A 27,382-nucleotide genomic window follows, 5' to 3' on the forward strand; every position below is an offset into this window, starting at 1 on the left:
AGGAAAGATTGAAAGAATTAAACCTATTTAGCCTTGAAAAAAGACGCCTAAGGGGGGACATGATTAATTTATATAAATATATTAATGGCACATACAAAAAATATGGTGAAATCCTGTTCCTTGTAAAACCCCCTCAAAAAACAAGGGGGCACTCCCTCCGTCTGGAGAAAAAAAGGTTCAAGCTGCAGAGGCGACAAGCCTTCTTTACCGTGAGAACTGTGAATCTATGGAATAGTCACCGCAGGAGCTGGTCACAGCAGGGACAGTAGATGGCTTTAAAAAAGGCTTAGATAATTTCCTAGAACAAAAAAATATTAGCTCCTATGTGTAGAAATTTTTCCTTCCCTTTTCCCGTCCCTTGGTTGAACTTGATGGACATGTGTCTTTTTTCAGCCGTACTAACTATGTAACTATGTGTGCCAGACAACCAGAGCCGGAATAACAATGGAGTGGATGGAACTATTGCACCAGGCCTTCCCCCACAAAAAAGGTACATGGGCTGAGAGCAGCTATCCGGTTCTCCCGAACCAGTTGTTAAAATATCGGATAGTTTGCAGAACTGTGGAGAAGCAGGATCCCGACCCGGTTGCCCATCCACTCTATAGTATCCGCGCCCTTATGACACGGTACAAATAAACAGCCTCACCTAGCACTGCCATGTGCAAGGGAACAATGAGTGCCCTGCCCTACCATTTGTGCCACACTATCGACAGGGAGCACAGAGCGCGCCACTTTCAACAGGGCGCACTATCTATAGGGGGTACTGAGTGTGGTACTTTCTACAGAGAACTCTACAGGGGACACAGCACGTGTGTGGTGCTTTTCTTTCAGTGGGCACAGACTATTTTGTGTGTGTGTGATATGATTGTATTCAGGGGCACAGTGTGTAGAGGTATATTCAGGGGCACAATTTTCGATTTATGATAATTAGTTTCTTAATGACCAACTGGGCGTTGTACAGGGGAGTGTGTGAGGCCGACCAATCAGTGACCAACCAGCCTCATACACTGCTCATTGTTCCAGCCCAGCTTCTTTCACTGCACAATCACACTGTAACAATGGGCTGGAACCAATGAGGTGCATGACGCTGATTGGTCACTGATTGGTCAGTGTCATACACTCCTCTGTACAACGCCCAGTTGGTAAAAAGTAAAAACACGCCTAGTTGGTCATTAAGAAACTAATTAGAATAAATCTTACATTTCTCATAACTTGCTCAAAAATGATCGTTTTTCAAAATAAAAACCACTGCTGTTATCTACATTACAGCGCCGATCAGATTATGTAGGAGATAGGGCACTTATAATCTGGTGACAGAGCCTCTTTAAGATAACAGCCCTAACAACCACCTTACAATCTTTTCCTTTACTTCCACATAATGCTGGGTCAATGGGACTATTGTATTAATATAGGAAAATATGGCTGTGCCAATGGTGCTGCTGATAGATCAAGCTGCTTGCTACCCGTGTATATCAGTGAACCCTGCATTATAAAGTGGGTAGTGCCGCAGGTACAGTTCTACTTTTCTAAAGAGATAGGTGGATAGTGTACACATACAAAGGCTCAAGCTGTGCACCATGTGGCACTAGTGTCCATACAGCCTTCCCCTTATACACCAAGTTCTCCAGTAAATACGAAATATGGTAAATGATGAACTGTTCTGTAGACAACAATTTTTATCCCACATAAACGTGCAATAAATATGGAGGCACAAACAGTCCAGCACATTTACCAAAAATAAACCCCAGGCAATAAATAGACATAATCTGGTAGTGACAGGGACACACTGTACAAATGATGAACCTTTTCTTTTTTATATGCTCACATTGTGACAGAATAGATTCGGCCACCCCAGAGAATTAATAAACCATGTTCTGCCACTCTGTGGTTTTAGCTTTCAGGCTCTTATCCAAAACCTATGAGATCATTTACTTAGATAGATGTGAAACCGAATACCTTGCTAAAATGCTGATTAACATGGCGCTGCCGCCTCTATCCATCCTTATAGCATATTCCAGATTGACAAGGACTGTGACAAGAGGACAATATTATCTAACCGGCAACTGCTAACAAGTTTCTCTAAAGCTACAGAACAATAATGTCTATGTATGACCGCATTACAGTGTTGTGGTAAATCTGGACGAAAGACCATATGAGGATGAGCAGAACCCTGGATTTGAGCCTTCAGTACAATCTAGACAAATAGGTAATGGTCACAACGAAGACCAAAACAAACCAAAAAATACATATGCCTATTTACCACGTAAAGCACCAGGTTTCCCTGCCCTGGTACTTCTCTCTCTCACAGCAATAGACTAAAGTGGACAGACAAAGTAAGGTAAATGAGGTCACATTACTTTGCCAGCCCCTCCATGCACTGTGCACACATCTAATAACAGATTACCACTTCCTCCTATATCCGATGGTGGAAAGTGGTAGTCTAAAGTCAAGGTGACGAGCCACTCTAATTGCAAGGAACCAGCAGACACGAGCCTACATTTTTTTCACCATGGAGCACTGTCCGCCTTCCAGCAAGGGGAATGAGTTGCAAAATCTCAGATGCATGATGCTGCTACTGACCATACACTTGGCAAGCGCTATGACCCCTTCATTCTGGTGATCAGTGGGGTCAGATGACACAGTGATGGCATATCCTACCTAAAGGCCATCAGTGTTCATGCCCATACAACCCTTTGAAAAGCCATTGAATCAGTTGGTCACACAGACATCAGGTTTACAGTTTTCCCTGGTAAGGAAGGAGTCCCGTCTGCAACATCCTATCTAGAATAATACGGAGTAACTTATGGCGCAGTGAAGGAAATAGGTTATAATAGACAATTTTATCTTTTTAAGTAACTCCGGCACATAGATGAGTGAATATGAAAAGAACCTGCCTGTAAATTCTGTGGACATATAGTAATATATAATACATCACTAATAGTAAAAGCTGGTAAATAGAAATGATGATGGCGGTTAGATTAAGGCGGGAAACATTCCACTGCGTAATGTAAGACACTAGACTTCTATGTTCCCCACAAATACTTTACATTTCTGGCTTATCGATGAGGAAAGGAAATGTGCAAAATATAAATTCCTAGAACTTTACAATGAAGAAAAGGGAAAAAAAAAATTTCTGACATCAAATAGAACAGGCAGAAGGAAAAGAAAATCCCACTTACTAGTACAAGACTTCATTAGCTTCATGTCTTTCATATCGGACGGTTTCGCACATCAATCTGAAATACAAGAAGACAGATTAACATTACTTTACGGGAAGAAACAAAGAGAAACATACAGCCTACTAATACTGCTCTGAATTCTCCCATGTTTGTTGAGAGAGGAAACGAAGAAAACCAGTTTAGGGCTGTTCACATCATCTGGTTCCGTTCAACGGATGGATTTCAATGGTAATGCTTTCGTTTCAGTTTGTCTCCGTTCCGAAAGTTGACAGCACTATTGTTTCCGTGAAAAAAACGAAAACATTAAGTAACGGAAACCAACTGAAATGGAAGCATTACCATTGAAAATCGATAGTAATGCAAACGGAAGCGATCGTTTCCTTTCGGCTTTCCGTTTAACTGTTTCTCTGACAAAGGTTGAACGGAACCCGAACGCTGATGTGAACAGTCCCTTAAACCGTAAGTTCAGCCACGGATTCACATCATAAAGGGCCTGTTCACATCAGCGTTCGGGTTCCATTTATCGGTCCTCTGACGGAAAGGTTGAACAGAATCGAACGGAACCTGAACACTGATGTGAACAGGCCCGAAGTAGAAACGAAAATATTGTGGTAGTGGTACGTTATAAAGCAAGTCCACGTGCCCAGAATGGTTAGAACAAGGTCTGTCTCCATCCATGTCATTGGGACATTGTGTAGATCAAAATATCCACATCAATATCTACACCCTAAGAGACTTATTAGAAGATATGCCTTTATCGGTAGACTCGCATGTTACATTTTGTTGGAGAAATTTCTGCGACTGAAAAATCAGTTCCATTCATCTGAATGGAACGTGCAGAAATCCAAGCCCCAAATGCAAAAATAATCCAATTCAGATGAATGAAACCGCATTTCAGTCGTAAAAATTTCTGCAACAAAATCTGCTGCGTGCGAGTCCACTCATATGGGTGCGGGCTTAACACAGGAGTTGCAGGCTTCCTTATACTAGGTAGCCCACATATCTCCTCCTCAAGTATTACCGGGTATCCTACCTCCTCCACATTTCCTCCACTAAACACATGGTAAGTCACTAACATCAGCTTGAATGATCGTATTATTAAATGGCTTCACCCCACAAGAGCAGGCAAGAAGGAAAATTATAAGAAGTATTTCATTTTTGAGAAGGACCTATTTCTGCATTAATATTAGCACTGGCTGCACTTAACCTGAAAGCAGAGCAAAGAAAAGGAAACCTATTTGTTACCGCTATGCGAGTTGCAGGCCATACAGTGGGATATATCGCAGCCTTCCGTCAGAGGTATACCTCAGGAGTACTCCCGGCCAATACGCAATGTAAAGAGTTAAAATAAAACATATACCTCTGACGGATGCCTCCGATGGATGCCATCTGTCGTACATAGACTCCCATGTTAAAAAAACGGCTATGTTTAAAGGGTAACTAAACGTTCGACAAATTTCTGACATGTCATAGTGACATGTCAGAAGTTTTGATTGGTGAGGGGCCGAGCACAAGAGACCCCACCAATCGTTAAAGAGGCTCTGTCACCAGATTCTCAAATCCCTATCTCCTATTGCATGTGATCGGCGCTGCAATGTAGATAAGGCCTCATTCACACGGCAGGGTTTCCCGTCCGGGTGCCAGCCGTTCATAAATCGGCCGGCACCCGGCTGCATTAGGAATGATAGACCCCTAATGGGGCTATTCACACGACCGATTTTTTGACTGCCGGAAAATCCGGCCGTCAAAAAATAGGACATGCTCTATCTTTGCCCGGGCACCCGGCCGCCCGGCTCCCATACAAGTCTATGGGGCCGGGTATTACACGGCCATCACCGGAATGTGTTCCGAGTGATGGCCGGGTTTCCCGGCGCTTGCGCTCTATCTCCTCCTCCTCACAGCGCAGAGTGCATGTGAGGAGGAGGAGTTGATGCCATTCTGACGAATGGCATCGCTGTACACTGTTTTGCAGGGCCGGGGTGTACAGCAGGTGGAAGGGAGCGCTGCGCTGGCTCCCTTCCCCTGCTTGTTAAAAGCACCCTGGCTCGGCGACACCTTCGATGGCGCCGCTAGTAGTAGTAGCAGCAGCTGCTGCTGCTGCGGCTACTACTGTAGCGACGCCACTATAGCAGAGCAGGGAGGTATCTCCCCGCTCTGCTATGTGCTAGCCGCACTTTAGCTCCTTGAAGGAGCGGAATCCCCGTGTTTTCGGGGATTCCGCTCCTGGACAGAGCGCTTGATGTCTCTGTCCATATCTGGGCAGTGACATCAGGGGAAACTCATGAAGCGGAATCCCCGAACACATGGGGATTCCCCTTCAGGAGCTGCCGCTGATGTCACTGTCCGGATCTGCCCGGCCCGGCACGGATGCATAACTTTATGCAAACCGGCCGGGCAAAATGGCCGATTTTACCGGCCGACACTCGGGCTCGGGAACGACCCGGTCGTGTGAATCCCGCCTTACAGTTCCGTTTTGGTTTGTTTTTTTTAAAACGTTCATTTTTGGCCAAGTTATGAGCTATTTTCTATATATATATATATATATATATATATATATATGCAAATGAGCTTTGAAATGGACAACTGTGCGTTTTTTTTTTCGTTATGTCCAACTGGGCGTGTATTGTGTTTTTAACGGGGCGTGTTTGCGTGTATGACGCTGACCAATCACTGACCAGTCAGCGTCATACACTCCTCTCCATTCATTTACACAGCAGCGATGTGCAGCCACATACACAGAGATTAACGTTAATCAAGTGTCCTGATAATGAATACACATGAAATCCAGCCTGGACGTCATGTGTACTCAGAATCCTGACACTTCTGACTCTTTTCTGTGAGATTTCTAGCAAGGGAAACGAAATCTCGCGAGATTACGGAGGTAAACGAGATTTCGTTTCACTTGCTGGAAATCTCACAGAAAATATTCAGAAGTGTCAGGATTCTGAATACACATGACGTCCAGGCTGGAGGTCATGTGTATTCATTATCAGGACACTTGATTAACGTTAATCTCTGTGTATGCGGCTGCACATCGCTGCTGTGTAAATAAATGTAGAGGAGTGTATGATGCTGACTGGTCACTGATTGGTCAGTGTCATACACGTAAACACGCCCAGTTAAAAACACAATACACGCCCAGTTGGACATAACGAAAAAAAAACGCCCAGTTGTCCATTTCAAAGCTCATTTGCATATATATATATATATATATATAAAATAGCTCATAACTTGGCCAAAAATGAAAGTTTAAAAAAAAAAAAAAAACTTTACTGTTCTCTACATTGCAGCGCCGATCACATGCAATAGGAGATAGGGATTTGATAATCTGGTGACAGAGCCTCTTTAAATGAAGTGGCAGAAGCGCTCGTGTGAGCACTGAGCCGCTTTGTATCTGTTCGGCTTTTTCCGGAATTCAATGTATCGGAGTAAGGGTTCAATAGAAAGTCTATGGACCTGTACATCGGCTTTCCGAAAAAAGTAGAACAGAAACAAAGCGAATGAGCGCTTCTGCCGCTTCACTTTAGCGATTGGTAGGGGTCTCAGTGCTCGGACCCCCACAAATCAAAACTTCTGACATGTCAGAAGTTTGCCAAACATTTAGTTACGTTTAGTTAGCGTATACATTTTTTTAAACTGGATGGTGCTAGATCGTTCTTGAATTGGTGTCATGACAAATTGTGTAACTTAACACAATTCAAGAAAAGTTAAAGATGGTCCGATCTGTAGATGCACAATTGTGAATTTAGTATGCAAGAGTCCAAAACACTCGCCTGACAGGTCAGATTTCATTGGACAATTACAATATGTATTACAATCATGTAATCTTTTCTTTATGCTTTTGCAATTACAAATAATTGATCCCTACAACAACAACTCTTTAAACATTCACTCTAAAGTCCCATTCACACGTTCAGGATTTGACAGGGATTTTGGCATGGATTCTGCGACTAAAACGGAAAACAATCAGCATCCAATGTATGTGAATGGGGTTCCTGTAAAAGACGGAATTACTAACAAAACTGTTTACATGATAAAAAACAAACCGAGATAATATGACAATACATTATGCAAAATAACACGCTGTATGCATCCACGAGGTGTATATGAGAGTCATTTGTCTCGACTTGTTTTTTCTTCCGATCAAATTGCAAATACACGTGAACACAGTCGAATAATGAATTACAAAGGTGCAGAAAACCGACCTGCCAACAGTGGACAGAAGTCCTACAACATGAACATATAACAATAAGACCGGGGAGCGGTCTGTCGCATCTGTGTATTAAATTGAAACATGAAGAGGAAAGCAAAAGAAAAAAACAAAATAAAAAAACCTCGCTGACACATTGCGCTTCAGCTTCCCAACATTTTCCAGCTTGGAGATTTTCCATACCAATTAAGTAATTAAGAGACGACAGTTTTACAAGAACAGCCCCGCGTAATTGTGCACTCAAAGTTCCTGCAAACTGCTCTTGAAATGGTGCAGCTGCTCCTTCACATTACCACAGCTCGTCCATGAAACACAACAACTCCTACACAGCTTTACATGTCAGCAAAGTCACAAAGTGTGGGATGTCAGTACCCAATGAGAGCGGAATCTGTCCTAAAGTAGAATTATATCCATTCCTATAAAATGAAACACAAATACGCCACGAAGCACAAGTAGACCGCCTGTAAATGTCCCTGAAATAGTCCTAATATTAAACGGTCACTTAAATTAGTTATCACAAACTTGCAAAACGTACCTAAAGCCTCAAACACGGCCATATTACATCTCTGTATTAGTACAGCGCCATTATACGGCACTCATCAAGGTTTATGGGGCCCTATTGTACCTTGGTATACCTCTGATTTCAGGAATACAGAAGTCTCTGAATTAGAAAAACAAATAAAAAGTGGCACGCTCAATTGTAGTCATAACAGAAGTGCGCTCTCCTAGAAGACTTACCTGTGTATACGGGGCCCAACATCACGTACATAAAGCTCTGGGACATATGGCAGCTGAATTTGAGAAACTTCGACAGAATATAATGGACGTGCAGATGGTTTTCCTCATAATTAAAAGGGCTATCCCACATTAACGTATCACCTATCCAGAGGATAGGTGATAAGTGTGATCGCTGGGACCCCCATCGATCAAGAAAACGACCATACTGCATTTAAATATGACCAATCCTCCGTATTTTTGGATAGCAGGGCTTGCACCAGCACTAGGCAAACCAAAATTTCAATAAACGTGCACATTCGGCCCATCCAAGCATGCATGTTTATGGGGACATCAGGGGCATCTATGGGCTAAAGCGATCTTATGGGTATAGCTAGTATTAGAACGGATCCCCTACCCTTTAAGTCCTAAAACTGTACTCATGTTAGTTTCCATGAAGCAGAAATCAGCATGTGGTGGTTTCCATTTTTAAACATTAACTTCACTGAGAAAAAAACATGCCAAAGCGAGTAAGAACTACAATCGTAGTTTTCTAGAATCACGTCTTAAAGAGAAAACACAGAAAAGCGGTGTTGAAATTGAAGGAACAGATCTACTTTGGATTTTGCGGCAGTTTTTCAGATGTGGTAGTGTTTCCATCATTTTTGAGAGTACTTCTGCATGCGGCCTTATTCTTGCTGTAAAAAATGAAGGAAACCCCAATGCCACCGACCAACGCATGTGTGGACAGAGCCTTATATACTTATGTAATGACTCCATAAAGTATAGCATGAAATGGAAAGAGAAGATTGGGAGCAGTCCTGAAAACTTCATATCGGAGACGTGAGCAATTGGGAGATTCTTGTAAATAATGGGGGGCAAATGGTAAAAGTCAAACTTAAAAAGTCGAAGAGATTTTCTATTTCCTAAAAAACAAGCCTTATATAGAAGACATGGAGCACGTTATATGTAATGTTCTTTTATAAAAGCAAGCAGGTAGTTGTACTTAAAGTCCCATTATTAACACGGAGCCGCAGAAACCTTTATTCACCGCAATGAACATCATAATATACAGTATTATGGAACAACCTGTACAAATGACCCCATGTTAAAAAGATTGCAGCATGTTGGTAAAGAAAGCAGAAAGAAACGAACAGAGATGAACATTGTGCCAGGTAACAGAGTAAAATGGAACCTGACAAATGAGTCATCCAGCCCACACACTGCCTTCAATTACACGCGCTGATTACATGTAATTTGGTGTCCCAGCAAAACCCAATCTTTTCTAGTCTTCTCACTTTAATTGTATATAAAAGTGATGTCAAATCTCCGCATATCCGCTGAAGCTCTTCTAGTGTAAAAAAGAAAACCCAACAAAAACAAACACACAGTATAAGGCCAAATGCACACGATGCGTATTATGTGCGTGTTTTTGTGCGGCAAATCCGCAGTGCAAAATAAAAGAGATTTCAAGAACTCTCATCTACATGTTGCGTGTTTTCTGCATGTAAATTGACGTGTGGTGCATATTATCCGCTTGCTAATGGTATCTGACTAGATTGAAAAAATAAAAACGCACTAAAATCCGCAGAATAAAAAACACCTATTTCCGTATCAAAATGTAAAAACTGCATCTAAACCCACATAAAAAAAACGCATTATTAAGTGTGAATTTTACCTGCAGAACTACCTGCGCAGTTTTGATGGGGATTTTCTGCACCAAATTCAGCAACGTGTGCATTTAGCCTAAGGGTATGTTCCCACAGGTTGGATACGCCGCATAAAAGGTATGAAGCGTATCCAACCTAGAGCCTACAGGGAATTCCAGCCGAAAAACCAAACCAAATTGTGGTGTAGATTTTTGGCCGAAATCGCTGCTACTGAAAACCGAGCAGGGAAAACAAAAAAAAAGGGCCAATACTTACCTCACTGATATTGCCATAGCAACGTGCCCGTGTTCTCCATGCAGCCCGGCCTCCTGTGATGACACTGCAGTACATGTGATCGCTAACGCCTGTGATTGGCTGACGCAGTCACATGGGATGAAATGTCATCCTAGGAGGCCAGGCCAGGCAAGAAAAGGAGCTGTCACTATGACAATGCCAGGGGGATAAATATAGGACTTTATTGTAACTAAAATTTAAACAAAAAAGATTTAGTATCAGAAATGCGAATTTCGCCGCAGAATCGCAGCATTTCCATTGCAAAAATCGCAACATTTGCAGATTTTACCTAACCATTGAATTGAATGGGAAAACCCATTTTTTTCAGCAGTGTGTAGTTGAGATTTGTTCATATTCCGTAGCGTTTACACCACGTGGGAACCCAACCTAAAGAGGACATGTCACCTCTCCTGACAGGTCTGTTTTATTAAATACTTGAATTCCCCATTAAATCACAATTCTGGAGCATCTTTTCATAAAACTCTACATTGTGCAGTTCCTCTGTTATTCTTCCTAAAAATGGATGAATAAATTGACAACTCTGTCAGACTTTATAGACACACAACCCGAACTTGTAACACAATTTCCAATCGGTGCTGATAGAGTCAAACTTGCACAATAATTTTTTTTTCTATCCTAAAAAAAAAACATTTTTTGTACTGCACTTTGAGTTGAGAGGCAGAGCCACGTGCATGCAGACTGTACACGGAGTACCAAAAGTTCTATACTGAAGAGCCGTAAGCACTCCATGTGCGTCTGTATGGTGCTCCGTACAAAACTTTATAACAGATTTTCTCTCCTAGAATTAATGAAGCTAGATCACTATATCTCCGTAATACGGCATCTGATGAATGAATCCAAGAGAAAAAAAAACTCTGTATGAAAGCCGAAACATACTGAGGTATAGTATGAGCCAATAGATTTCTATAGGTGCTGTATTATATTTCCGTACAACTCGATACTAGTATGGCACTATAGTGTGACCGAGTGAATACATCCTTAAAGAGGCTCTGTCACCACATTATAAGTGCCCTATCACCTATATAAGGAGATCGCGCTGTAATGTAGGTGACAGTAATGCTATTTATTTAGAAAAACTATCTATTTTAAACCACATTGAGCGATTTTTAGCTTTATGATAATGATTTTCTTAATGCCTAAGTGAGTGTGTTTTACTTTAGACCAAGTGGGCGTTGTACAGAGGAGTGTATGACGCTGACCAATCAGCATCATACACTTCTCTCCATTCATTTACACTGCACTAGCGATATAGTTATATCGTAATGTGCAGCTACATACACAAGCCCTAACATTACTGCAGTGTCCTGATAATGAATATACATCACTACCAGTCAGGACGTGATGTGTATTCAGAATCCTGACACTTCTGAATCTTTTGTGAGATTCCAGCAAGGCAAGCGTAATCTCGTTTGAAATGACAGGTTCCATCGTAATCTCGCGAAATTACTCTTGCCTTGCTGGAATCTCACAGAAAAGATTCAGAAGTGTCAGGATTCTGAATAAACATCACGTCCAGGCTGGTAGTGATGTATATTCATTATCAGGACACTCCAGTAATGTTAGTGTGTGTATGTGGCTGCACATAACGATATAACTATATCGCTAGTGCAGTGTAAATGAATGGAGAGAAGTGTATGACACTGATTGGTCAGCGTCATACACTCCTGTGTACAACGCCCACTTGGTCTAACGTAAAAACACGCCCACTTGGGCATTAAGAAACTCATTAGCATAAAGCTAAAAATCGCTCATAAAGTGGTTTAAAATAGATTGTTTTTCTAAATAAAAAGCATTACTGTCACCTACATTACAGCGCCCATCTCCTTATATAGGAGATAGGGCACTTATAATGTGGTGACAGAGCCTCTTTACTTGTGCTAAAATAGTCAAACATGGGGGGCGTGGCCAGCTATCGGAGAGTGAAGACGTGCTTTCTTCAGCTCCTCCACAAGCTTCATGCTAAATCGGGCTAACATCCAGCCTATAATATGGGGAATACATCCAAAAAAGCCAAGGCTAATCCCTCTACCCGTCCCCCCTCTCCCCAGAGTGATATTGGGACGTATTTTGGACAGATGACTCCAATGCAGCGGAGTGCTCCGGACCGAGGCCCGAACCCAAGGTGGCCGTTCGGCCTCCCTGTCTTCATCACCCCGGCAGCCCTGACACGCAAATGCCTCCTTACCTTGCCAGGTAACGCCGCTGAGGATGCCTTGCTCCATACCTCACTCCCAGGGAGTTGGAGACGATAGGTCCCGGGCTCTGCAGACTACCGCCATCCAGGATCTTAACGGCCTGCACAGGCGGATGCTGTGCATCTGACGGCCCTTCCCTTCTAAGCGACACCGGTATACAGCAGCGCTGATCTCCCTGCACACCTCGGATGCTTCCGAGGCCGTCGCTCACACCACTGCCACACGCGGTGTCTCCAAAAATGTCCGCCGGCACTTAGCCTCAGAGACGCAGACACAGGGAACCTGCTCACATTTCTCCCTGGATGACGCATCTGCCACCTTCTCTGGCCTGCAGTACCACTTTCTTCAGCTAAACATAAATTATACACACACTGGCACTTAAATAACAACCCACATTCCAGATCTTGTGGAATTGCCATAGATCTTCACAAGTCCCTTACTCAGCAGGTCATACATTTTATTGCAGATTCCGAAGACAGATATATAATCCTAGTTCTAAATATTGGTGGACGCAAATTCACCGTGATCAATGCTTACGCTCCCAACCAGGGCCAGGTCCCTTTCCTTCTTAATCTGATAAGACACTGCCCTTCCGATTGTGCGGGGGACTGTGATGTTGTGCGGAGACTTTAATCTCATTTTGGATCAGATGTTGGATAACTCTACTGGTCGCTCCAGCATTGCATATAGTGCTATCAAAAGGGTGAAACGCGCTGTTTTACAGCTTCAACTCTGTGATACTTTGCGCCTTCAACATCCCTCTGATAAAGATTATAGCTTTTGTTCTCATCCGTATGGCACCTACAGTCACCTGGACTACATCCTTCTACGACACACCCTTCCCTGGGTTGCTTCCACGTCCATTGGCAATATCCTATGGTCCGATCATGCCCCTGTCTATTGCACCCTACACCTTCCCTTCCTCACTAAAGGCCCCTGGTCCTGGAGACTTAATGAGTCCCTACTCCTAGATTGGGTCTGCAGTGCTGAATTGTTACAAATGGTTGAGCATTTCCGATCCGATCACACCCTGGATACTATGTCTCCTATGATGCAGTTGGAGGTCCTTAAATGTGTACGCAGAGGTGTTCTCATAAAACATGGCGCTCGCCTTAAAAAAGAAAGGGCTTACTCCCTTAAAACTGCTCTTCAAAAAATTTGTTCTCTTGAACAAGCGTGAGCTTTCTGTTCTGCTATTGCGGGAGCTACAAATTCCCCAATAAGACACTCAGCATCTATCTAACTCGGCTCGACAGCGTGCTGTCCAAGACCGTCGTGGCAAGTTCTACGAATTTGGTAACAGAAGCGGACGCATGCTAGCCAGAGCCCTAAAGGCTCAGATGGCCCAGTCTCATATACCGAACATTAAATCTTCCTCTGGCCCTGTTGTTCATATGACTCCCGAGGTAGAGGACTGCTTTCATAAATTTTGTTCTGACCTCTACAACCTTCGTTCCCCCACCCACTCACCCTCTGCGGCCCAGGACTCTTTCACCTCTACTTTCACACGCCTATCTAGGGAGATATCCGAGGAGATGGATATGGATTTCACCTCTCCGGAGATCATACGGTCATAAAAGACTTCCCGGGGGGAAAGAGTTCTATAAAACATTAGTTGACTGTCTAGCACCCCTTAGGCTCCAAGGCTTTAATTCCATCTCACCCAAAGTCCTATTCTCACTTAGCTCCACTCTGGCCCATGTCGCTGTTCTCCCTAATCGGGCAAGGATCCTCAACTTTGCTCCAGTTACCGCTCCATCTCATTACTCAACAGGGACCTTAAAATCAACGCCAAATTACTTGCTAACAGATTGAATAAATACTTGCCTACCCTGATACACCCAGATCAAGTGGGATTTGTGCCCAGTCGGGAAGCACGCGAGCCAACGCACCCCTCTCATGATTCTGTCCGTAGATGCCGAGAAGGCGTTTGACAGAATATGGGCAGCCCTTCATCACACTCTTCAACACATAGGCCTAGGACCCTACCTCATTAGTAAAATAACAGTCCTATATCATTCTCCCTCCGCCAAAATAAAAATCAGCCGCTCGCTTTCTGCTCCCTTCACTATCCACAATGGCACCAGGCAGGGCCATCCCTTGTCCCCATTGTTGCATGCTCTTGTTATGGAACATATCCTAGCCTCCATTCGGAACAGCCCAGACAATAAAGAGGCTCTGTGACCAGTTTCTAAATGCCATCTCCTACCTAATCTGATATGCGCTGTAATGTAGATAACAGTGGTTCTTATTTTGAAAAACAATAATTTTGTTATGAATAATTTTAGATTTATGCCAATTAGTTTCTTAATGCCCAACTGGGCGTTTTTGAACTTTTTACCAAGTGGGCGTTGTAAAGACAAGTGTGACGCTGACCAATCAGCGTCATACACTTCTCTTCATTCATGTATAGCTGTACTCACAGCACAGCGTGATCTCGCAAGATCACGCTGTGCTGTCACATACTCCCACAGTAACTTTACCGAAGTGTCTTGAGAATGAATAGACATCGCCTCCAGCCAGGACGCGTTGTCTATTCACAATCCCGACACTTCGATAAAGTTACTGTGGGAGTATGTGACAGCACAGTGTGATCTCGCTGTGCTGTGAGTAAAGCTAAACATGAATGAAGAGAAGTGTATGACGCGGATTGGTCAGCGTCATACACTTGTCTTTACAACGCCCACTTGGTAAAATGCTAAAAAAACACCCAGTTGGGCATGAAGAAACGAATTAGCATAAATCTAAAATTGTTCATAACTTGCTCAAAAATGATTGTTTTTCAAAATAAAAACCACTGTTATCTATATTACAACGCCTATCAGATTAGGTGGGAAATAGGGCACTTATAAACTGGTGACAGAGCCTCTTTAAAGGTATTCTCATAGGCGGAATAGAATAGAAGTGTTCTGCATTTGCTGATGACTTACTGGTTTATCTCACGAACCCACATATATCTCTTCCTTCGTTGATTTCTGAGCTGTCCCGTTTTGGAACATGGTCCAACTTCACTAAATCAGAGGCTTTGAATGTATCCCTTTCATCTTCAACAGTATCACTCCTCAAAAGTAATTTTCTCTTTTCCTGGCCCACTAGGGGTATAACGTATCTGGGTGCATGTATCAGCAATGACCTTTCACAACGGTTTACAAATAACTTCATTCCCCTACTATCCAGATTCCGCACAGATCTTGCTTCCTGGTATAAAAAGAAATTCTCCTGGTTTGGCCGTATTAATATTATAAAAATGTCGCTGCTCCCCAGATTGTTGCACCTCCTGCAGATTATCCCCATCTCCATCCCATCCTCCTTTTGGTAACATATCCAACAATGCTTTGGATCCTTCATCTGGCCATCAGTCTGTCCCCGGCTAAGCAGGAAAATCCTTATTGGTCCAGGAATGCAGGTGGGGTTGGCTTGCTGGACTGTCGTCTCTATTACCTTGCATCGACGCACGCTCGTGTTCTCGACTTTTTTCACAATTACAATCCAAAATCTGGGTCCGTTTAGCCCAGCAATTATGCACACGTACCCTGTCTACCCTGCCTTGGACGTGGACGTTGTCTAGGAATGGACCGATTCAAGCCTCATTTGTTGTCTCCCAATCCCTCTTGGCATTACGTTCCTCCGGGGTGGGAGGTTCCCTCATAGACCCACTGGTCCCACTAACCCCTGTTACTGGCAATCCAGCATTTCATGCAGGCGAGGCCCGACTCTCCTACTTAGGCAGGTCATCCACCAATCCTATTTACTTTACTTAAGTCCTTTCCAACTGCTCCCTACTCCTATTAGCCACAATCTTCCCAACTGATGCGCCCTCAGCACGTCACATGTTTGAATATACCCAATGAAAACACTTTTATAATGTAGCTAACCATCAAGCCCACCTTCACCGTACACTAACAGAATTTGAAAGCGTATGCGTTTCTAGCCTGCCTCCTATGCACCCTATCTCCACACTATATAACCTACTCCTTTTCCAACGATCTCATCATCTCCCATCTTTCTGTAAGGCTTGGGAAAACTAACTGAACAAAACATTTTCCGACGCACAATGGAAACAGTGTTTTTTCCTTTCCCAAAAAGCCTCCATAGCTATATGGGATCAAGAAACTAGTTATAAAATTATCTCTAGGTGGTATTGGGTTCCCTACTGCCCTCCATAAATGGTATCCGTCCATACCAGACAATTGTTGGCGCTGTGGAGCTACAGGTGGCTCCATGTCTCACATTTGGTGTAGTTGCCCCTCCTTGCGGAGCCTTTGGACTGCTGTACTAAAAAATCATATCGGAAGTCATTGAGGTCTCGGTCCCCAATTCCCCCGAGGCAGCTCTTCTATTCATGTTCCCTATGCCACTACCCATTTATAAACGGTCTCTAACTAGACATCTCCTCCAGGCTGCAAAGTCAGTCATCCCATGTAAGTGGAAAACAGTAGACCCTCCAACGTTGGACGAGTGGTTCCAGGAGGTTGCCTTGATACAGAGAACGGAACACCTGATGTCACACACCCCAGCTGCCTCCACGCGATACATATCTATATGGTCCCATTGGACTATGTTCCTCTTCTCCCACATATTCAATTCACCCTTCCTATATACCATAGACTGAAGTCATTACTTGCGGCTTTGTGTGGTTTTGCCCGCTTCAACATATCCTTGCCATGCGCATAGCTGATCTCGATTCTTTCTACTCATAATCCGGGAACTGGAGTCCAAGCTCACCCTGACCTGCGCCCTACCATATCCCTCTTCCGCTCTTGTTGGTCTGCCTTCTGTTTTTTCGTTCCCCGTCCCTTGTCTAACTGAGAGGAGCTTCGCTTTGTAGGATGCCGTTACATTTTATTTTGTGTAAGAGATTGAGTTGCTCTGTCTCTATTTAATTTTCTATGCAATGCTCCTGTTCATTATGCTTCTCCACGTTGCTGATGTATATTGTGGCTTGTCATAGGATGTGATGCTCGCCTCCTTGTTGGGGCTTTGACCTTCTTTGTTATTTTCTTTCTTTCATGTGGAGGTATTTCCCCCAACTGTGTTTTATACTTGTTTGTTTTACAACCAATAAAAAAAAAAACTTTGAATATGAAAAAAACAAAAACCAGTCAAACAGTTAAGGGTCAGTTCACACAGTTTTTTTTTTACCGCTGATTTTGATGCAGAAATTTTCCGCCTCTGACCTCCCATTGAAATCAATGGGGAGACAGGAAAAAACCTGCAGTTTGGAGCATTTTTTGCAGAGATTTTTGCCGTTTCTCCAAAAACTCTGTGTGAACTAGGCCTAACAGTCTAAAGTCTTGTTCGAGCATTCTGTTCGTTGGGAAGATTTGAAAAGTTCCACTGAATGTAATTCCCCAGACGACTGCAATTGAATGCCTATACAGTCGCATACGTCTGCCATTTACTCCCATTGAAAAACACTGCGCAGTATACAAGCTTTATTTCATAGTCGTACTGGAAAGTGTAGTTGACTGTGCTTTTCAATTCAGCTGAGGCTTATATGTGTATATACCTATATACATACCTCTATATCTAGTTTCAACTTTTCTACTAAAAATAGGAAAAAGTCTTGTCTCTCAACTTGTTGGGGAGTAAAAGCTAAAAGCACAAACAAAACATGACCAAAAGAGATAGGTTACAATAGCACCTTTACCACTTTTGTTGTGAAGCTGCCTTACCTCAGCTGATGCTCGCGAAGGTTGGACAGGGCTTCCATCCCATGCAGGTATGAATACACTATCTCCAAGTCCTAGAAGGAAAAAGAAACAATACTTTTACAACAGCACAGCGTTTCCAGCCAAGAAGTCAATCCTTTCTAAAAATAATAAAATACATTATTCATTGACATTCAGGCATATCATTTGTCAAACACATATATAGAAAATTGTCTCTTAGGCCCTGTTCACACCACATTATGCAGCCACGATGTAGGTATACATCAGAAGGCTGCAACACATCACACTAAATATGGAAAAAGTGGGATACGCCGTGGCTCCCTCTGCCAGGGTTCCTGTAAAGTTTTCTGAGACGGCACAGCAGGTTATGCTAGAGCCCATCCATGAAAGGGGAGCTGAGTGGTAGTGGACCTGCTGCGCTGCACAGCCCCAGCACTAAAGATACAGCCAGACGCCGCAGAAGCAAGGGGGCAGGGGCGGCCAACACAAATTTCCCAAATATCTCACATTTGTTCCTTTCCAAGAAGATCCTTTGCCAATACATTGAATCCCTGGGCTGCTGATAAGGAGCCCTCTTTTCCAGCCTGCACGGCACCACCCCATCCTTTAGGGATGTCTTCAGGAATTCCTCCGGGTCAGAATGTTTGGGAAATACCAGCACATTCCATACAGTAACTGTCCATATATTTTAAGAGATGCTTTGTCCCAGATCGCCAAATGTTTTTTATGGCTTTCCAGGAAACCTAGTGACGTAACTGTGCATATATGGACAATTATCACTCGAGCTTCATGGGGGCAAAGATAAAAAGCATCTGGAGTCCTCATAAAAGCATCTGTCCATATATGGACAGTTACTGTATAGCATGTGCCGGTGTTTCCCAAAAATTCTGACCCGAAAGACTTCCAGCAGGAATGGATGGGGTGGTGCAGTGCATTCTGAAAAGGAGAGATCAGCAGTCTGTGTCGCAGAAAAGGCGCCGCCGTGTGCAGCCTGGGATAGGACTCTGGGATGTGTCTACTACGCTATTCCATCCTTTTTTATTTTCCATGGTATACTGACTTATGCTGTACAGGCAGAGGTCAAACGTGATGTGAACAGGGCTTTATAGTCCATTGTGAGAGCCTGTGTTTATTGTGGAACAATATAAAAAAAATCCCATAGACAGAAGATGCCTACAAAGAATACTATTCCTCTTCCAAACACATTATTCACGTAAACAAAGTAGTGACTATAAATAGAAATTGCTGGAGAATCCCTATAAAGGGAAAATATTATCCGAAAAATGACATGATTTAAATCGGGTTATTATATGTTCCATTTTTTTTGGACTATCCACATAAAACTTTTTGAAATATTCTAGTTTTTACACTGGACATTAGAATAGTTACAATGTACAGACACTTGCTGTTTTCTGTAGCTCACTTGTCAGCTTTGCTGCATCTCACTATCATTTGAGAGTGGAGAATTAATGACAGCTGTATTGTTTTGCTGCAGGATAGAAACAGCGCGCGCGCACGCACGCACGCACGCACGCACGCACGCACACACACACACACGCACTAGCCTCTGTATACAGCTCCCCTGCCACTCCAGTCTCAGGGGTAGGGGGCTTTATGCCTTCACTTCCTAGAGACTGTAAAAATCTATGACATTTCTTTGTCCTCAAATTAATTTTTAACTGCCATAAAGCAAACAGACTCTGAGGTGCTGTCTACATGGACAATACAAAAAGGAAGGATGTGTCCCAAATACTGCAGACTAGTTTTTTTTTTTTTTATATAAAAAAAAAGCTAACTCGTTCTCTTCTACAAAGTTATATCAAATTAATAGAAATACTTATCAAATACATGCCTTTAAATACAATAATTCCAATATTTGTATTTAAATTTCCTATCCACCAGTTTCTAAAAGCGTAAAAGGAGAATTGCTCTATTGAACAGCAAGTTCCAACGTAAAATGCTGAGTGAGGCCTCATACACACGACCGTAAAAACTCCCGTTATTACGGGTCGTAATTACGACCCGTAATAACGGGCTCATAGACTTCTATTGGCGACGGGTGCCTTCCCGTTTTCTCACGGGAAGGTGCCCGTGCCGTTGAAAAAGATAGAACATGTCCTATTTCAGGCCGTAATAATGGCACGGACAGTCCATAGAAGTCTATGGAGCTCTCGTAATGACGGGTGGCTACATGTGTGCACCCGTCATTACGGCAGCGTTGCTAAGCGACGTCAGTAAATAGTCACTGTCCAGGGAGCTGAAAGAGTTAACTGATCGGCAGTAACTCTTTCAGCACCCTGGACAGTGACTACCGATCAGTATAAACCTGTAAAAAATAAAAATAAAAGACTTTCATACTTACCGACAACTTCCTGCTTCCTCCAGTCCGGTCTCCCGCCCGTTGCCTTGGTGACGTGTCCCTCTCGACATCCGGCCCGACGTCCTGGATGACGTTTCAGGCCATGTGACCGCTGCAGCCAATCACAGGTCAATCACAGGCTGCAGCGGTCACATGGACTGCCGCGTCATCCAGGGATGTCGGGCTGGATGTGAAGAGAGGGACGCGTCACCAAGACAACGGCCGGGTAAGTATGAATTTCTTTAACTTTTATTACAGAAAAGGCTGTCCCTTCTCTCTATCCTGCACTGATAGAGAGAAGGGGCTGCCGATTAGTGCAGTGCTATTTTGCCGCCAAAAACGTGCCCGTAAATACGGGTGGAATACGGGTGACACCGGACCCATATTTACGGGCACGGGTTCGTAAATACTGGTGCAAAACGGGTGGAATACGTGTGACACCGGACCCGTATTTCCGCCAGTATTTACGGGTGGGAAAAAATACGGTCGTGTGCATGAGGCCTAACCTTGTAAATACTTAAGGCCTCATGCACACGAGCGTATTTTTGTCCACCCGTAAATACTGGCGTAAATACGGGTCCTTGGTCACACGTATTCGACCCGTATTCCACCCGTATTTACGGGCACGTTTTTGGCTGCAAAACTGCACTGCACTAATCGGCAGCCCTTCTCTCTATCAGTGCAGGATAGAGAGAAGGGGCAGCCCTTTCCGTAATAAAAGTAAAAGAAATTCATACTTACCCGGCCGTTGCCTTGGTGACGCGTCCCTCTCTTGACATCCAGTCCCACCTCCCTGGATGACGTGGCAGTCCATGTGATCGCTGCAGCCAGTGATTGGCTGTAGCGGTCACATGGGCTGTAACGTCATCCAAGGAGGCCGGACTGGAGGAAGAAGCAGGGAGTTCTGGGTAAGTATGAACGTCATCCTTTTTTTTACAGCTTTATCTATATTGTGATGGGAAGTCACTGTCCAGGGTGCTGAAATAGTTACTGCCGATCGTTTAACTCTTTCAGCACCCTGAACAGTAACTATTTACGGATGTCGCCTAGCAACGCTCCCGTAATTACGGGTGCACACACGTAGTCATCCGTAATTACGGGAGCCCCATAGACTTCTATGGGCTGCCCGTGCCATAATTACGGCCTGAAATAGGACATGTTCTATCTTTTTCAACGGCACGGGCACCTTCCCGTAAGCATACAGGAAGGTACCCGTGGCCAATAGAAGTCTATGGGCCCGTAATTACGGGAGTTTTTACGGTCGTGTGCATGGGGCCTTACTTATATATTGTACGGATTTTAGTTACATAATGTATTTTAGTCAGGTCTAAAGAGAAATTCTGAATTCCGCAGCCTTGTGTTTTACATATCAACCTAAAGAGGAGTTAAACTGCTGTCTATTTCCAAGGGCAACCAGTGTAAATTTGAAGGCAGCAATGTAAATGAATGGGGAATAATACAATAAACAATTAACTATTGGTAGAAAACAAGACGGCAACGTTTTTGCAAAATTACTCCACATTTTATGTAGATTCAAAAAGTGAAATTTTAATAACACTGATAAAACTAATGTTGAGTGACAGCAATAGCAATGCATTAATACATTCAATCAACTCCATAATTCATTTGACTGTTAGGTGTCTCTTTGCAGAACCTGAACCAGCAGTGCAGCTTTATAACAATTAACTATATGTCATTATTAGCATTCCCTGCCTATTCCATTTGATAGAACACAGGGAACATTTGACAGGTCAGGACTAAAGAAGAGAACAAGGCTTCTGCCAACACATTTTGTTTGAGTAATTGACAAGCGTATGCAGAAGTCAACGTAAGGGTTTAATGCCGCTTTTAGGACCTTGATGAAATACCCTGCAGAATAAATATCAAGCTAGATATTATGCAGACTGGCATTCCAGATGGAGAGGAATATTGTTATCCACTAATCATTAGGCGCTGGGCCCAGAGGAAAAAGAGAAAAAGGCTTAAACATAAAAGAAAGAAAATCCACACACACAGAGTTGTAATGCCAGCCTGTTTGATAGATTGCGTTCTTTTTCTGGCGGCAACTAAAATAAGTATCATTCTCTAGGGGGGCAGACAGATGGAAAAAGTGATCTTTACACTCCAGCACAGCGGTTGAGCTCCAGTGCAACACCAAGGGGGGCTGAGCAAGGTCTGAGTCATTACTAAACTGCAGGTTACAAGGGCAAAATGCCCCCTGGGACAGCAGTCTTGACTAGAGGATAGGCCGTCTAGAGGAAACCGCTTCTGCTTACACCTTTTATATACAGTGCTTACAAGAACCTCATGAATATATAAAGATGATGCTGTCGAAAACATCAGCCTACAAAGAATATCATTGAACAACCTACAAGAACCTCTAACCAAAACAATGGCGTAAACAGGGGTCCCTCTTATACAAGTAGACAACCTAAACGCCAACCACAAGGGAACATGTCCCCTAAAGAAATAATATGCAAAATTATATGCAAAAGTAGAAAATCTTTATTGAATATAATACACAATAACATACTACGGAATAAAAAAGCATGAACCATATACGGAGATACAAACGGTAAGGTCAGAGGCAAACAGAGTCAACCAACCATCAGTGGCCGAGAACCACTCACATAACCCACAGGGAGAGATAAATGAACCGTGCGTATGGAATAACCATACCCACATATAATGAAGTGCTGCCTAACTGCATATAAAGTACACAAAAATAGACATGAAAAATCCTGACATATAAAGCAGGCACACGAGGCCAGAGCGATGTACTGAGATAATCGTCAGGAAAGATCAATAGTAGAGAAATGAAGGCAAATACATACCCTGAGACATAATGGGGAGCGGAACCGGCAACCTAAGGAGAAGGATGAATAAACGCCTCAACGCGCGGTTGCCGGTTCCGCTCCCCATCATGTCTCAGGGTATGTGTTTGCCTTAATTTTTTCATCCTTTTTTATTCCGTAGTATGTTATTGTGTATTATATTCAATAAAGATTTTCTACTTTTGCATATAATTTTGCATATTATTTCTTTAGGGGCTATGTTCCCTTGTGGTTCGCATTTAGGCTGTCTACAAAGAATATCATGCCCACTAGATTACCATTTCCAGAATCCCTCAAGTCTTTTACAGAGATATTGCTTGGACCTCTTGGACACAATATGGTCTCTGTATACAGTATAGGACAATGTAATACCACAATTCGGGTTCCTCTTTAGCTAGGGCTTTGGAGATTATTTACCATTTTGGTGAATTCATGGGATGAAAGTGAATTGGGACAAATCTAGAATAACGACTCTTGGGTCAAAATACCCTCCAAAATTTAGCAGCATGATTGGTAGTTGTGAAGGGTGGCAGCCGTAGGCATGAACATGTACTGTACAGAGGTGCAAGTCAGTCAACTATACTACTGGCCTGAAGTCTGGGATTTATGGAAGGGATCAGGGACCCTCTTTATTTAGTTCTTGGCGACATTCTCGGTTCGGATTTGAAGGGTTTCTATCAGATTTGACCCAATGAATGGTGCTGCATGCCGCACTATACTTCACGTTGAAACAACAGAAACCGTCATAGAGCCTTATTGGGGAGGCCACATAGATTATAATCATAGATGCAGAGCTGCTTGCAGATGAACATCGTATATTTATTGTAAAACATTTTTTTCTTAAAACGATTTCAATTCTATTTTAATCATCCTCTCAGAATATCTTGTATGGCCAGACAATTTAAAATACTATTTGGGCTGGGCATATAACACCGACACACAGGCAGCGCAGTAGGAGCGGAGCTATTTTAAGGGTATGTTCTCACAGGCCAAATAAGCTGCAGATTACCTGCAAAGGATTAACGCACAGATACATTTGCAGTAAAAATTTCCACAAATCTTATCCTCACACTACGCTTAAAATTCACACATAATGCGTGCGTAACTTAAGCTGCGGTGTGACTCCATTCCGAGTAGAGATGCAGTGTTTTGCCCCACGGACTGGTATGGGGAGAATACAATGACGTTTTACGCAGATATAATGCGTTTCCGCACCAACTTGCGCAGTAAAAACGTACTATTTACTGCGTATTTCTCCTAATGATTTACCAGCGGATTTATAAGATTCGACTGCAGATTTTCCATGGCAGAAAATCTGCAGTGTGTCTGGCCTGTGGGAACATCCAACCAACCACTTTCCTTAGGACATATGTAGGTAATAGAAGTCCCCGGATGGACACCCATCTGTTAGCCAGATAGACAGCCTATTTACTTCAATGGAAACAAGTAATGTGTTCCCCCTTCAGACACTCAGTCAGTGTCTGCTCCCCTTCCCTCAGCTGACGGTCAGGCGCCCGGCTAAGAACAGCTAGTTTCTTGGAAACGTGACCTCTAAACGCTTTCGCACTGTCTTACCATGCAGATTTCTACGCTATTCTGGGCTCTTGGTGGATGAAAACCTCGATAAGCCACTTGAAAAAGCTGGGTCACAACGCCTATGGTGTCCCTACAGCTTCCACTGAGGATGGTCACATAGATATTCTGTTTAGGAGTCTATGGACGATGACTAATTTATCAGGTGATGATTATGGTGATCACCAAGGTTTCCATGTATCTAAACACCATCTATATAGTTGTGATTTTGATTTTCTGTTGCAAATGCAGCTTAAAAAAGAAACCGAATAGTGAAATGGATATATTATATCTTCTACCTCAGTTAACCCTAAACCTAAGCAATGGCTAGTATAAACATGACTGTAGGAACGTCCGTCTGTATTGTACACTCGTACCATCTTCACTCCTTCTTCAGACTATTCAGGCAATTACCTGAATGCCGATTCTACCACAACTCCTTGTCCTCATCTAGCCCAGGAAAACAAAATGAAAAACTATTCTCATGTACAAAGAACAGTCTTCACTTACATCAGCAGCCTGTAGGAGGTCATACGGCCACATTCAGAAAATGTAAAAACCTAATATACAGAATGATCACAGAGAACGGTACATGGGCATGCAGGTCTGAAGAGGTTTAGATTCCCGATATTCCTGTACAGACGGGGAGGAAGGACGCTCAGTGTCTCGTTGTACATCATTTCTAGGTTGCCAGGGGCAACCCTGGCAGGATGGCGCAGTCAGAGAACCTGCAGTGAGACTTGCAGCCAGCACACACACAGAAGGGACTCAAGTAAGAAGGGGGATGGGGGAATCATGGAACCGTGCAATCAAAATCTCTGTGCTAACCTTATAACCTTGTGTATTTCTTGTGGTAAACCCGATCTGTACATATGGGAAAACTGCTGCTGTCAGAAGGAAAAACAATGTAGACTCTCTAGATGATATAGATCTTATGTTTCCCACCAGCTGCATATCATGGTGGGTCACTGCGAATATATTCCATACAAGAGCACTTGGGAATCAACTTAATGTAAATAATGGTGTCACAGTGGCGTCAAGTATTCTGTTTTTACAGGATACATGACAGATCCCTTATGATCGGTTTGATGGATCCGTCATGATCCTTTTTTTTTTTATTTCTTCCATTGACTTGTGATGGGTTCAACAGTTATCTGCTTATTTTTCTGTAGGATAAATAAAAAGGACATTATGCTACGCTATTCTGACCTACAAAAAGCAACAGAAAAGTGATGTGAACTTAGCCTAAGGTTTCCATTGCTTTTTGAAAGACGTCACTTCCTCCCACAGGTCCTTCACCGTCGCGTCAGACGAGAGCAGACACATCGGCTCCAGGCATCCGAGAGGGTACAGTTGAATCTGCAGCAGCATATCTCGGACGCCTGGAGCCGACGTGTCTTCTCTCGTCCGACACGATGGTGAAGGACCTGTGGGAGGAAGTGACGTAACAGCGTGATCTCGCGAGAACACGCTGTGTGTCTGTGCAGTGAAAGAAGCTGCATGGGAACGATGAGAAGTGTATGACACTGATTGGTCAGCGTCATACACTTCTATTCACAACGCCCAGTTGGTAAAACGAGAAAACACTCCCAGTTGTCCATTGAAAAACTCATTTGCATAACTCTAAAATTGCTCATAACTTGGGCAAAAATGATAGTTTTTTAAAAAAAATAAAACTTTACTGTTATCTATATTGCAGCGCCGATCACATTCAATAGGAGATAGGGATTTTATAATCTGGTGATAGAGCCACTTTAACATTGATCGTAGGGAAAATGTTTGAGGGGCTATTCAGGGACTATATACAGGATTATGTGACAAAAAAAAAATAGTATTATAAGTGACAGCCAGCACATTTTACTAAGGGCAGAATTTGTCAAACCAACCTGATTTGTTTTTATGAAGAGGTGAGCAGAAGCCGCTGTGGATTTAGTGTTTTTGGACTTTGCAAAGGCATTTGACACTGTCCCGCATAGACACCTAATGGGTAAATTAAGGACTATAGGTTTAGATAGTATAGTTTGTATTTGGATTGGGAATTGGCTCAAGGACCGTATCCAGAGAGTTGTGGTCAATGATTCCTACTCTGAATGGTCCCCAGTTATAAGTGGTGTAATCCAGGGTTCAGTGCTGGGACCACTATTATTCTACTTATTTATTAATGATATAGAGGATGGGATTAATAGCACTATTTCTATTTTTGCAGATGACACCAAGCTATGTAATATAGTTCAGTCTATGGAAGAGGTTCGTGAATTGCAAGCTGATTTGGACGCACGGAGTGTTTGGGCGTCCACTTGGCAAATTAAGTTCAATGCAGATAAATGTAAAGTTATGCACCTGGGTACCAACAACCTGCATGCATCATATGTCCTAGGGGGAGCGATACTGGGGGAGTCACTTGTTGAGAAAGATCTGGGTGTACTTGTAAATCATAAACTAAATAACAGCATGTAGTGTCAATCAGCTGCTTCAAAGGCCAGCAGGATATTGTCGTGTATTAAAAGAGGCATGGACTCGCGGGACAGGGATGTAATATTACCACTTTACAAAGCATTAGTGAGGCCTCATCTAGAATACGCAGTTCAGTTCTGGTCTCCAGTTCATAGAAAGGATGCCCTGGAGTTGGAAGAAATACAAAGAAGAGCAACGAAGCTAATAAGGGGCATGGAGAATTTAAGTT

At 43.1% G+C, this 27,382-nt stretch overlaps 1 protein-coding gene across 7 annotated transcripts in view; it reads right to left on the reverse strand.

Moving 5' to 3' along the window:
* RAPGEF2 (Rap guanine nucleotide exchange factor 2) overlaps positions 1-27,382 on the reverse strand; it is a 310,680-nt gene that overhangs the window by 178,426 nt on the left and 104,872 nt on the right. For all 7 annotated transcript variants that reach the window (XM_075860288.1, XM_075860291.1, XM_075860290.1 and 4 more), the window contains exons 2-3: positions 17,938-18,008; positions 3,180-3,236 (exon numbers count right to left, since the gene is read on the reverse strand). In XM_075860288.1, the coding sequence (XP_075716403.1) occupies positions 3,180-3,236; positions 17,938-18,008 (128 nt within the window). The remainder of the gene's footprint in view (positions 1-3,179; positions 3,237-17,937; positions 18,009-27,382) is intronic.

This window comes from Rhinoderma darwinii, chromosome 1 (assembly GCF_050947455.1).
Source record: "Rhinoderma darwinii isolate aRhiDar2 chromosome 1, aRhiDar2.hap1, whole genome shotgun sequence".
Lineage (NCBI taxonomy): Eukaryota > Metazoa > Chordata > Amphibia > Anura > Rhinodermatidae > Rhinoderma > Rhinoderma darwinii.